Source organism: Pseudochaenichthys georgianus, chromosome 6 (assembly GCF_902827115.2).
Source record: "Pseudochaenichthys georgianus chromosome 6, fPseGeo1.2, whole genome shotgun sequence".
Classification (NCBI taxonomy): Eukaryota; Metazoa; Chordata; class Actinopteri; order Perciformes; family Channichthyidae; genus Pseudochaenichthys; species Pseudochaenichthys georgianus.
In genome coordinates this window covers 39,577,081-39,590,329 of record NC_047508.1, presented here as the reverse complement: position 1 = coordinate 39,590,329, position 13,249 = coordinate 39,577,081, and the positions used below count along the sequence as shown (strand labels likewise).

General features: G+C 40.5%; 2 protein-coding genes across 3 annotated transcripts; both read left to right on the top strand.

The window, feature by feature from the left end:
• The first annotated feature begins 323 nt into the window (after positions 1–323).
• On the top strand, positions 324–1,826 carry efcab10 (EF-hand calcium binding domain 10). The gene is made up of 4 exons (XM_034085752.2): positions 324–461; positions 962–1,126; positions 1,423–1,513; positions 1,623–1,826. Exons 1-4 carry the CDS (start codon positions 359–361, stop codon positions 1,678–1,680), a joined length of 417 nt encoding a protein of 138 aa, XP_033941643.1. The 5' UTR covers positions 324–358; the 3' UTR covers positions 1,681–1,826.
• An 820-nt stretch (positions 1,827–2,646) lies between these two features.
• samm50 (SAMM50 sorting and assembly machinery component) lies at positions 2,647–12,740 on the top strand. 2 transcript variants are annotated; one of them, XM_034084687.2, is made up of 15 exons: positions 2,647–2,813; positions 4,325–4,429; positions 4,546–4,647; positions 4,751–4,838; positions 4,944–5,050; positions 6,760–6,890; positions 7,111–7,198; positions 7,760–7,888; positions 7,994–8,065; positions 9,815–9,901; positions 10,040–10,110; positions 10,962–11,029; positions 11,109–11,264; positions 11,775–11,916; positions 12,563–12,740. In XM_034084687.2, the coding sequence occupies exons 1-15, from the start codon at positions 2,793–2,795 to the stop codon at positions 12,606–12,608; spliced, it is 1,413 nt and encodes a 470-aa protein (XP_033940578.1). In that variant the 5' UTR covers positions 2,647–2,792; the 3' UTR covers positions 12,609–12,740. The 2 variants fall into 2 exon arrangements, with proteins under 2 accessions (XP_033940578.1, XP_033940579.1); XM_034084688.1 differs by having other exon boundaries at positions 2,648–2,813; positions 11,118–11,264.
• The last annotated feature ends 509 nt before the right edge of the window (positions 12,741–13,249 follow it).

The window sequence follows — 13,249 nt, the reverse complement described above, 5'->3', positions numbered from 1 at the left end:
AACTTGATAACAAAAAATACACTTAAGAGAGCTGTGAAATCAATATTTTATGTCAAGGTAATATTGAAAATAATGTGCCTTACACGTATACGACCTTATAATTTAAAAATACCGAATTCATAGAAAAAAATAGTCAGGAATCCAGCAAACTTTCCACGTTATTAATGAATATATAACTTGTTTAATCTTCCCATTTCAACGACAGGAGAAACTTCGTAAGAGTTTAAATTCATTAAAGATTGTTAGTTCATCACAAACTCCTTATTACATTTGATTATGCGTAAAAAAAAATGTGCGCGCGTCCCTCAACCATTAGACGTTGGCGTATCATAGCAACAGGTCAAAACAAAAGTGAAAGATGGCGACGCAGAGCGAGGAAGACGCCGCGGAATATCTTAAAAAACACAATATTATCGAGCTATTGGACAACCTGAGCGGCATGCTCTTCTTCCACAGACCCGGTTAGAGCTTATAGAGAACAAAACGTTTACACCCTGTGCTTAAAAACGCTATGTTTTGGCAAAGCTAGCAAGCTAACTTGATTTTAAATACATGCTAGTTTTTGGTTCACTTTTAAGTCACTCATTTTAGCGTATTAACCTTATCTATGCATGATTATAATTTCTCTTTCTGGCTTGTCTGTTTGTCGATACGAATAATAAATATAGGGTTAATACACCGAATTAAAAACACATAACCAATAAACATAGCACATTCCCTAAGGGTGATTTGTAAAAGGACACAATTACACAAGATGTCTTTTACAAATTGTATTTAATTTAATATAGGGTTGCATTGTAATTTTTTTAAACTATATATTGTACAGTTGTATGTTACTCTGACTATTAGTATTTTTGATTGTTGCAAACTTTCACTAAAATGTAGCTTTACAATAAGAAAAGCAATTTATTTTCCATATTTACTACAAAACATATTCTTTGTGATTGAATGTTTTCCTCAGAGAAGCCCAGAGAGTTTCTGATCGAGCAGCTGGAGCAGCTGAAGATTTCTCAGCAGACCGGAATGAAAGGACCAAATCTGTTCAACAACGCCAACCTGGACACAGTGTTTGGGATCCTGGACCCCACGAATCAGAAACACATTACTTTTGCCCAATACAAGCAGGGTAAGCACAGGAAGGGGACACTAGGAGGTATATTTTGTGCACAGATATTGACAATGCACACACTTTGAATGTGAACTCATGTTATTTACATTGGCTGTATTAGTCTAAGCCGGTAAGCCGAGAACACCAATTCAATGCATTACGCTTATAGGTCTTCAATCATTCTTTCTTTATTAGAACCAATAATACTGCTTTTAATACTCTGTTGCCTATGTGTATATTTTAACTTCTTAAAAAAGAAAATGCATCATGACACCATGAATTGAAATAAATAGTCAGAGATGTTTCCTCCACAGCTCTGATGACACTGGGCATTAAAGACATTAATGAATGTCCTGACGGTGCAAATGAAGACAGGATATCCCATGAAACCTTCAAAACCGAAGCGTAAGAGCAGCTTATATCATATAAACAGCATGGCAATTACTATATTTACCAACATTTTAAAATCCCCTTTATTATCAATGTCATTGTTTTTATTGTTTTGTTGTTACAGGATGCAAGGCATACAGAGATGCTCAGCAACATATGAACAACTGAGAACATGTTTGTGATTTTCCACTCACCGGATGTGTTGTTTATTCCACAATATACTGGATTTTGGATGTGTTCATTAACACTTGGCCTTATGTGGATCTGTGTTTTGTACATTTAGCATATTTCATATCATTGTTGTTATTAAACTGCTAATATGTACTGATTTGGGTTGTATTTGTTCAAGTATTCATCAGCTTTTTAACACTAAAGTCAACAGTTATATATTCTTGTGGAGTTTCTCCTATAAATGGTTAGTTTTACTCTGATATTGCAATAATAAATACATCTTTCCTAGTGTTTTAAAATCAAACCACTGATCAGATTACAAAGTCTTCTACCCAGAATTACTTAATATACAAAATAATAATAAAGAAATACATTTAGATAACAGTTTCCGGCAGTGGCTCAGTCAGTAGGGGCTTGGAGTGTGAGCCGTAGGGTCGCCGGTTCAAGTGCCCGAACAGACCTGAATATGGAGTGTGGACTGCTACTTGGAGAGGTCCCAGTTCACCTCCTGGGCCCTGCCGTGGTGCCCTTGAGCAAGGCACAGGACACCCCCCCACTCCCATTGCTCCCCGGGCGCTGTGCTCCTACTAGACTCCTGGTCTAGGATGGGTTAAATACAGAGAACAAATGTCACTGTGTGTGCTGTGTGCTCTGCATGTGTGACCATTAAAGAGGGTTGCATCCCTCCCATCCCATGCTATTCTATTATATTCCCATTTTATGTTGTTTGTTTTTGTTTTGCTTCTACATTTCTTTATTATTGTATTAATTGATTAACTCATACATTTTATTTATTTACTACAATGGCAGCTCAAGCCTTCCATAATAATGTAGTCTAATTTAATATACATTGAGCACAGTAATAATACTTGTAGAAAAATGCAAGTAAACTTGTATTTCAACGTGATGTTGTTATTGATTTCTTAACGGTTTGCAGCGTTGTCGTGTTGAACGCAGCCCAGCAGAAGGGGCGTGGTCAGGAAGTGACGCGGCAGCCGCCTCCCGATTCGGTTCTGAGCCTCGTCGCATTTCTGCTCCGGTTACATGTAGGTTAAATTGGTGGCTCTTTTTCCACGCAGATTTTCGACCACATTTCCCGGGAAAGCGCCCTGCGGAGCTCAGCATGGGCACCGTCCACGCCCGGGTAAGAAAGAGTCCGGTACCCGTGTTAGTCAGCACTTTGACCTCTCCGTGTGTTCAGTCAAAAAACATGCAGAGCGGCCACTGAGTTGCAGAAAGGCCCATAATGTGAATTAAATAAGCTGTAACTAGGCTTTCAGAGCTGTGGTGAGACACTGAATGAGTTTCCTGCTAGTTAGTTTAAGATCTCACAACTAAACTGCTGTGTAATTAGATATAATTAAACCATTGCGAGTACTGACAGATGTTAGAGGCTCCTTCACTCATTGTAGTGTTTTACACCAGATGTCTTTATTGTTTTTAGTTAAAGACATGATATAGAAAATACAGGGGAGTGTTATGTAGCCTTGTATAATTTTATTTTTGTAAAAGAACAACAACATTTACATTTTTCTTGCAATACTTCAGGTCTTTGTTTGTTGCATTGATGAAGGAGCCTTGGTTTTATGATGTGCATTGTAAACATCTGAGCTGAAGCTGTTGTGCACATAGCAATTACGCTTTTGAATAATTAAAGACAAGTGTTTTAGGAGGCAATTAGGTATGTCTTAAAATGTATCTCAACACAGTAATCATAAAATAAGGCCTTTGGCATCAAGTCATTTATCTTCAAGCAACACTGACAGAAAAACTATTCATCAACTATTTGGATCATTAAGTTATTTTCACTTCAAAACATTTAATTGATTTATTTAAACATTTCCTGGATCTAGCATCTCCAATGTCAGAATGTGCTGCTTTTATCTCTATTATTTTGTTGTTTATTTAATATATTTGGGTAATGGTATTGAACAGTAAAGAAGACATTTGAAGATGTCATCCTGATGTCTTGAGACACTTTATAGAGCAATTGATCCAATAATGGAGAATAACATCTGCAGATTGTAGAGGAAACTTCTGTGGAGCAATGCAAGGGAGTCACCGACTCAGGAAGGAGACAAGGTAGAGCAGGAGCTTTGATGTCAGACCACTGATGATTTATTTGGAGTTTCGGCCGGAGCATTCACATCACAAGTCACAGTCACGGTGAGACTGCACGGGTGGTTGCCACGTCAATTCTGGAGCGCCTCTCTCTTGCTAGCCCAGTTTACTGGTTTCACAGAGAGTAATCAACATGTTTTGATAAGATAGCTTTAGACAGTTTGGGCACACTGAGTCACTTGCGTCCGTCACTTATGGCCTCGAAAATGTCATACCCTGGAGTCCACAAAGAAGGAAGTGTCCCAGTGCACCCACAACAAAGACCATCTGTGACCTAGCGTTGCCCGGTCACAGAATGGGAACAATAACATTATTGGCTGAAGCAGCCTGTGTCCTTAAAGGACATAAACAGGCGTCAAGGTTGGTCCTGTATGTCACATCTAGGAGTCTAGGATAATTATTTCCCTAACACAGATAAAGCAATAGTAAACGCCTAACATTACCAGAAAATCACCTTGAGTTTTCGTAGCATCTTATTTAACTTCTAATTCATTAAACACAAAAACATGTTTTTCCCAATATGTTGTGTGGCAGAGCCTGGACCCTCTGCCCATGCGAGGGCCAGAGCTCGGGGTCCATCCGGACGACATCGAGGCTCCTGAGATCGAGCAGAAGCAAGAAGTCCTCGAAAACAAGAATGTAAGATGCGTTATGTTGCAGGCATTAAATACATGTTTATTTTACTTGCAAAATTATTATCCATATTTTGTTCTTTGTCTTCTCTGCATTCCTAACGCTGTCTGTCTCCTTCTCAGGTTGTCGTTCAACAAGTTCACATAGATGGGCTCGGAAGAACGAAGGACGACTTGTTGACGTATGAAATCAAAGACGTTTTCCGGGCAAAGAACCTGATCGATGTAGGTGCACGTTGATACAGCCGAACTACCCAATGATTCTTTAGTTGCAGGCCTCTGAGTAACTGAAACAAGCTTCAAAAACACGACTTCATTTGTTGTGCAGGTGATGCGAAAGTCCCATGAAGCCCGACAGAAGCTGCTGCGCCTCGGTATCTTCAGAAAAGTTGAAGTTGTTATCGACACATCGAGAGGTACAGCCAATCACTGCTCTGATATCAGACCAGTTGTTACACAATCTCAAGATATCTGACTTGTTATTTTAAACCAAACAAGCATGTTTTTTCTCTTCTCTTCAGGCGACGGTGCTCTTCCCAACGGCCTCGATGTGACCTTTGAAGTCACCGAGCTGAGGCGGATGACCGGCAGCTACAACACCATGGTCGGGAACAATGAAGGAAGCATGGTGAGCAATATGATAAATGTCACGTTCAAATTTGCACTATATCTTAATGCTCAATGTTTTTTACTTAAGCACTTTGCATTTCATTTTTATTTGTTCCGTTCACGGTATGCAAAACTTAATGTATAATAATTGTTAACAAAACATGTCTCTATAAACACACCATTGACCGAAAAGGAGCAGGGAGAAGAAAAGAAACTTATATGACCCGCCCCTTTCTCTAGAAATAGAAATAGATGGTCTGTCCTTAATATTTCTTTTTCACAGCCGAACATAAGAGTGTCTTAGGATAATAAGAGAAACACAAGTACAAAACATAAATTGCATTGTTGTTGAAATGTGCTGTAAAAACACATGTGCATTAGGGTGGTCCTTAGTGCCATGTACATTTCCGAATTCATTTATTTTAAGCTCCAACCACCGGAATTTGTTATGATAGTCAAGATGACTCTCCTGGTGAATTTTATTCAAATTCCAACAACATTTACCCCTCCTTCATCAACCTTGAAGTTTAGCCTCAGTAGGGGTGGTCCTTAAAATTGAAAGTGGGAAAGTCTAATCTCCAACCTCCAGAATTCATTCTATTAGTCAAGAAAACTCCTGGTGGATGTGTTCCTCAATCTGACGACATGTACCCCTCCCTCAACATGTACCCCTCCCTCATCAACCTGCCACGGTGCTGCAACGGAGGCTACACTTCAAGGTCGATGAGGGAGGGGTACATGTCGTCAGATTGAGCAACACATCCACCCGGAGAGTTTTCTTGACTAATAGAATGAATTCTGGGGGTTGGAGCGTAGACCTTCCCACTTTCAATTTTAAGGACCACCCTAATGTGCATACTTGCATATAAACATATTTTGAATGAAATAAACGGATTACCAATGTCTTCTGTAAAGATAATTTGATATGAATTTAAGTTTGTCGCACTGGGTTATTTTATCGTGATGAGATTTCACTGTTACGTTACGTCCACACAGCAGCTTTTCAAAAATCTTGAAAATCTTGGAGCTGGGCGTGTCTGAAAGCTTGGGGATTTTTTGCGAGCAACGCGTCCAACAACCAATCACATGAATCTCCCGCCCCCGACATACAAAGCAAAAAACCGCGGGGATTTTATGCGAGCAATATATATATATATATATATATATAAACTCCCCAAACAGGCGAAACCCTACCAGTTTCCCCCACTGCCTCTGCCACCTCCCTCCATGCCTGGTTCCTCCGGTTTGTATCCCGTTAATAGTTCTGGTCGTAAAGAACCGGGTGATTTGCTCCCGTAATTTCTCGTTTGGAATATGAGGAAATGAACTGCGGTCTGGTTCTCCCTGCTTACACGCGGTTTGATTGGCTAGCGCTTCTACTGTCAGATTTGCATAAACGTGTTTGATTGGCTGGCGCTTCCAGCTCAGCTTCAAAAGTTGAACATTGCTCAACTTTGGAATCCTGGAAATCTTCACTTCGCTCCCCCACGATGCAGTTCGGCGAAAAGCGAGGCAAAGTGACGTCATCCCCATTCAAAGTCAATGGGCAGAGAAGCGGTGGAAGCGGTGGAAGATTCGTCTAAAGCTGCTGTGTGGACGTACCGTTACCGTGTTTATTTTTGGAGGCCTTTTGAGTTCAAATGTCTTTTGCATGTGATCTTTTTAAAGGTTTGGATGCTTCTGAATACACAATGGAAACCGTAATCATCAAACCCGCTTTGTTTTCAGGTACTGGGCCTGAAGTTACCTAATGTTTTGGGTCGAGCAGAGAAGATGAACTTCCAGTTCTCCTACGGCACCAAAGAGACGTCCTACGGTCTGTCCTTCTTCAAACCCCAACCTGGGAACTTTGAACGCAAGTAAGACATAAAAAAGCATCGCTATTTTGTTTGCTAAAATGTTTTATTATATATCTTTGCCAGGGTACGGCGTTGAAAATAAAAAAGTTGAAAACGTTTCACATAAAAGCAGAAATAAGAGACTTAAAAACAGCTAAAAGTTAATACAAACAACCTGAGAAATCTCATAGAAAGAATCCTAGCCTGGTGTTGATATTTTTCTTCTCTTTTCCTCTTCCAGCGTCACACTCAACATGTACAAAGTAACGGGTCAGTTTCCCTGGAGTTCACTGAGGGAGACGGATCGAGGCATCTCTGGAGAAATGAGCGTAAATACTTGTTTCTATTCATGTCTATTTATTTCATTTTGCGCAGTTAAAACCTCGTTTCTAAAACAAATTCTGTGTCCACTGTAAGTGAACTGAGCCACAAAGAGTCATGCTAGCAGGCAGTACAGTGATTTGTAAAGTACTAAGAAGTCGGGGGGTTTGCTCTTTAAAAAAGAGTTTGGACTTGGTTTTCTTACATTCATTAAAACTTTATTTAACAAGTAGGGTCCCATTGATGACGATCAGACTACAGACTTTTGAAAAGTGAAATTTAGAGTCAGTTTTGTAACCAAGAACATTTCAAATCATCAAAGTCTTAAGGAATTGGCTTCTTATTCTTTAGTTTTGGAGGGATCAATTAATATTCCAAGCTGAGAGTGCATCCCTTTTTCCATTTAGGACAGGAAGCAGTCCTGAGATGTAATGGATGGAATAATAAAGAGGTCTATCAACAGAAGCCCCTCAGAGAGCCATTTAAGGACACAATGGATGCTGCGTTACAAACAATGTACGATAATGTACCAAAGTAACTCACGTCTTGTAACCATTCCCCTCCCTCAGTTCCCCTTGTGGAAGACCAGCCAGACCCTGAAGTGGGAGGGGGTGTGGAGGGAGCTCGGCTGTCTCGCTCGCACCGCCTCCTTCGCCGTCCGGGAGGAGAGCGGCCACTCCCTCAAATCCTCTCTCTCGGTATTTCCCTCTCATTTTACATTCAAATGATTTGACTGGAGGCTTGGGAACATAGTGGGGGATAAACCAGGGTTTGTGTGTGATTGGTGTCATTTTGTTTTTCAGCACTCTATGGTCATCGACACGAGAAACTCCTCCATCCTGCCCAGGAAAGGCGGCCTGTTAAAGATCCACCAGGTTAGTCGTTTAACACGGAACAAGAGCTTTTTATGAGTATATGTTAAAGGGGACCTATCATGCAAAATGCACTTTTTGATGTCTGTTATATATCAAGATGTGTCCCCGGTGCGTCGGGGAACTCACGCAGCGTCAGAAAATAAAACCCTCTCTCTTTTCCTCCGTACCCAAATCTCTAAAAACGGGGCTACAACGGAGCTGATCCAGATTTGCGTCCGATATGACGTAATATCTGAAATGTGGACCCACGGCCCGATCAGAAACGTTGCTATCAGAAACAATGCCCGACTGTTTTGGACGTAATATGGTCTGTGCTTACATTAGCATCGCTAACACTCAGAGCTAACCTGTACTGGAGAGCATGTGTGTGAAGAAGCAGGAAGTAAAAAGGAACTCACCTTGTGGTGTAACCGGCAAGAGAGAAAGCCTTTGAGCTCCAGACTGTTTCAGATCCTTGATAATCCATGATATGGCGTTTATTTAGTTTAGGCAGTATTTAGTTTAGACAGTAGCTGCCGGGTCCCGCATGAGCTCAGACCCCTCCTTTTTTTAAAGCTTTATACCCAAATCAGCACTTTAGAAACAGGAAGTGAAATAGAGGGATATGAGGCATGGCTAGAACAGGTGATCTCTTTTGAGCAAAACACTTCATAGACATGTTTTTTATATATTTGTATATATCCGAGACTTATGCTATTGCCTAAAAATAGCATGATAGGTGACCTTTAAGGTTTCCCGTCTTGCCCAACCTTGTGAATGCTCAAACGTCCAAGGATGAACTAATTACATTTTGCCAATCAACGGTCACTGTGACACAAAACATGCTTTTGTCCGTCACTCCTGAATACATGTGCTTCTGACAATTTTACAAAAACGTTTAGTGGGATGAATTGATGCCATGACATTTTGGGCAGAAAAGTAATCTAAACTGCAACTGCATTAACTGGGTGGTAATTCTAGTTCTACTAATTCAACTATAATATTAGACATGAAGAAGTTAAACTTTAAACATCCATGACTTAAACACTTGATCCAGGATCAAAGCCACAGAGCTGCACCTGCAAGGTGAATACAGCTGGAACAGAACATGTGTTTGAATGCGTACATTAACAGGTTTATGATATCACTGCCCCGTCTAAGACACGATCTGACTTCAATTACATTTGACTCGAGTGTTTCGTCAACTTATGTGTTGCTTAAAATAATACTTCTGCATACAGTCTGTGACGCTGTGAGTGTTGCACGGCCAGATACGGCTCAGCTGACTCAGATAAGGAGATATGTGATACATTATGAAGTGATATGCCGCGGACTGTACTTAATGTACTCTGATCCGGTTACTTATGTTGTGGCAGATATTAAGCTTTCTTAACGCTAATGTTATAATAGTCAGATTGCTCTGAAGATGGAGGTGATATTCTATTCATGTTCACACAGTCGGTGATTTTTGCCGGCCGTCTTTCCTGCGACGGCAGTTTTTCTGTATTTCCTTTCTCCTGTAATATGACTTGATCGCTTTAAACTCCGCACACTGAGCTCTGATTGGTCAGCAGGCAGTGCTTTCACTGAGTTGAGTCCCGACCAGGTTAGCCGCACAGCATAAGTTACCATGGAGATCTAGCCTGCTAAAAAGAGAACCAGCTTCGTAGGACCGGTAAGCCGGAGTTTCCCCTGAATTTAGCCGGCTAAGCGAAAATCCTGCTTCGTAGTACAGGCCTCTGGTTGACGTCTGTTGTTTCTGATGTGTAGGAACTTGCTGGTTACACCGGAGGAGACGCCAGTTTCCTGAAGGAGGACTTTGAGATCCAGCTCAACAAAACACTCTACTGGGACTCGGTGAGATTCACATTCATTTAAAAAAAGAAAAGCTTTATGTTTTCTCTGGGTTTCAAGACCCTAATAAATGACTCCAGCAGCATATTCAGGCTTCAGTTGGCAGATAAATTCACTTTCTTAAACCCTTTTCTCCTCCAGGTCCTTTCTGCTTCAATGTGGGGGGGTCTGCTGCTGCCCATTGGGGACAAGCCAACAAGCATAGCGGACAGGTACAGAAATTAAATGCACCACATTATTATAAACTATTACGATATGCATGAGACCAGTGTCTTTAAGTCGTGGCACTCAAAACAACATAAGTCCAGTTTTTTTTGCCTGCATTTGTTTTACATTCTACCAAATTCACACAAAGTGTTGACGAAATTAACTATTAGACGTTTGTGTTTGCAAAGTACCCGTGTACGTTAAGACATCTCTGGAATACTTTGATATGGAAGAAAACTTAAATAAGGGATTATTTTAAGGCAAGTTTTATAGTTTTAGGGAGTTCCTTTTTTATGATTTCTAAGTAGCGTTATGACAAAGATCATAAATAAGGATGTATGGCAAACCAAAGAATTATAAAACAGTACATTTAGCCAGATTCAAAAGACTTGGTTTAAAAATATCAGCATTTTCTGACCTATATCTTTAGGGAGTACAAGTTTGCACAATTTAGGCAATTTCAGGCAAATTGCTGCAATAGAGAAAACTATATTCAATAAAAAAAAAAGTACTTATTTCCCATTTTTCGTTTTCATTTATTCAATTCCATGTGGCTTTATTGCATGGGACTGTTGCAAAAGCATATAATAATATGAATATTAACACAACTGGAAACCCATAACTGTATATATATATATATCGTATGTTTTAGATGGATGGATGGATGGGTACTTTATTGATCCCACTTTTGGAAATGTTTGCGTTGCAGCAGCATACAAAACAAGGCAATGTACATAAGAGAAATTATGACATAAGAAATAAACAGTCCAAAATATTTCTGAAATGGAAATAAAATATCATTAAAAAGTAAAAAAATATACATGTGGAGATGTATGTGTTTCTGTGGTCCTCCTAGGTTCTATCTGGGCGGCCCCACCAGCATCCGAGGGTTCAGTATGTACAGTCTGGGTCCGCAGAGTGAAGGTGAGACCTTACCCTCTCCGAGCTTCTGGTGAACGTTGGAGTTTGATGGTTATTTAAATGCTGTGTGCTTTGATTACTGATGTGGCAGGAGACTACCTGGGAGGAGAGGGCTACTGGGCGGGGGGGCTGCACCTCTACACCCCTCTGCCCTTCAGGCCGGGCAAGGGGGGCTTCGGGGATCTCTTCAGGACGCACTTCTTCCTCAACGCCGGAAACCTCTGTAACCTCAACTACGGTGAGAAGATAACCGAACGAGTACCTCTGTAATGTGTTGGGTTCATGACATCGTGACATCTAGTCTCGTATCACAATATGGAGTAGGGGACAATGTGCAGAGAGGCTGTCATTCATGAAAACTGACCACCAGGTGAGCGGGATCCTGACGTGAATATAAAATAATATTCAAAAATGATTCTGTTGTTTTCCGATGGAGAAAATATACCTTAGTTATCCACAGCTGACGTTACATTTATTTAACTCTTCACATAGTCCCTTGATCCTCATTAGCAACGGTCTGTTCTCCTTAGCAACGGTCTGTTATTGAAAATGAACAACCTCTGGAATGTCCAAATTGACCAATCAGAATCGAGTATTAAACTAACTTGTGTAATAACAGAGTATAGCCCAGCCCTAGGTTGAATTTGTATTATACCCTCTGGTTTGGAAGGTGTGGAGTGTAGTAGAAATATGATGGAAAGCAATATGATACATTCAGAAATGGAAACATTTTTCTTTTCTCACTCAGGTGAGGGGCCAAAAGCTCACCTGAAGAAACTGGCAGAATGCATCCGCTGGTCGTACGGAGTGGGCATCGTGCTGCGTCTGGGGAACATCGCCAGGCTGGAGCTGAACTACTGCATTCCCATGGGAGTCCAGAGCGGAGACAGGTAAGAGCTGCTGAGGAAACAAACTATCACACAGAAAGTGCCTGGACAGGTGGGCTCTCCACCTCTGAAAGTGAGCCTCACACATCCGTTTACATGCGTCAGTAATGCAGGAAATATTGAGCACTGTCAAGCTTGCACCTGATGACTGAAGTGGGTTTGTTTAATCTCAATAGTCGGTCTATTATTAATTTACAGTCCTGCCGTAGCCACAGAAAACAACTCAACAATTCTCAGATATGTCAATTAAACAAAAAATCACTATCTTTAAGTATCTATAAGTATACACTATATTCAGAATATTTTCTCGGCTGTATCTTGCCACCAGTAAGTGAAACTTGTCTTTACTGTTTTTCTCAATGGTGGCTTTGAAGATAGTATAATTTCACTTTCAGTTCCTCGTGGGAAAGCTCCGTCTGGCTAAATAAAGCATAACAGATATTCTAAGCACAAAGTACACTAAGCTGAGCAAACCTACTCGATTGTATAGGTGGTTAAAATGTTTTAGTTTCTGGCCCGTACGCAGCATTACATTGATTAGCCATCGTGACACTGACTATATACGAGTACCTTATACAACTCCATACAGAAAGTCTGATTCTTGATATTCTTTTATTTGTATTTGAACCGTTTCCTCCGTTCCCTGCAGGATCTGTGACGGCGTCCAGTTCGGAGCGGGAATCCGCTTCCTGTGAATCCACACTTCTTTGGATGTAGAACTTTGTTTGTATGTATCAGCATTATTTAATGGCAGAAATTGGAACAGGAAGTTGCTTGTACAGAATTGTTGTTACGACTAATTAGTTCAATAAAAGTGTTCGAACTGATTTTTGCACCGGGTAATTTTTCAGAGGTCAAATACTCCGAGTCTCAGATTAAATGTTCTCATGAATGAACCAGAGTATGTCACAAGATACATATCTGTAAGTCGTATACCAGAAAATTGTATTTACATTTTTGAATAATTGCTAAATTAAATGAGGAAAGGAAAAAAAAACCTTACATTGCATTTAGCTTACAATAAGTGCATTCGACCAAGAAGATACAACCTGGAAGAAAACAGAATCATATAAGTACACCAGGCTTCATAGAGCCAAACATTTCAAGTGCTACTCAACTGGCTTTAGATAAGCCAGCCCTTTGTTAGTATATAAGTGCTTTGTTAATAGTTCTATCGCTCGAAGTGGAGTCGAAAGAGATGAGTTTTCATTCTGCGCCGGAAGGTGTGTAAGCTTTCTGCTGTCCTGACTTCAATGGGAGCTCATTCCACCATCTTGGAGCCAGGATAGCAAACCCACATGTTTCTGCTGATGGGAACTTGGGTCCGCCTCGCAGT

Bases quoted from the DNA above. Each gene is read 5' to 3' on its own strand.
- efcab10 (XM_034085752.2), top strand. From the start codon at position 359: ATGGCGACGCAGAGCGAGGAAGACGCCGCGGAATATCTTAAAAAACAC. The intron at 462-961 runs GTTAGAGCTTAT...TGTTTTCCTCAG, and splicing joins GCTCTTCTTCCACAGACCCG to AGAAGCCCAGAGAGTTTCTG. The intron at 1,127-1,422 runs GTAAGCACAGGA...TTTCCTCCACAG, and splicing joins TTTTGCCCAATACAAGCAGG to CTCTGATGACACTGGGCATT.
- samm50 (XM_034084687.2), top strand. From the start codon at position 2,793: ATGGGCACCGTCCACGCCCGG. The intron at 7,889-7,993 runs GTATTTCCCTCT...TTTGTTTTTCAG, and splicing joins CCCTCAAATCCTCTCTCTCG to CACTCTATGGTCATCGACAC. The intron at 11,030-11,108 runs GTGAGACCTTAC...CTTTGATTACTG, and splicing joins TCTGGGTCCGCAGAGTGAAG to ATGTGGCAGGAGACTACCTG.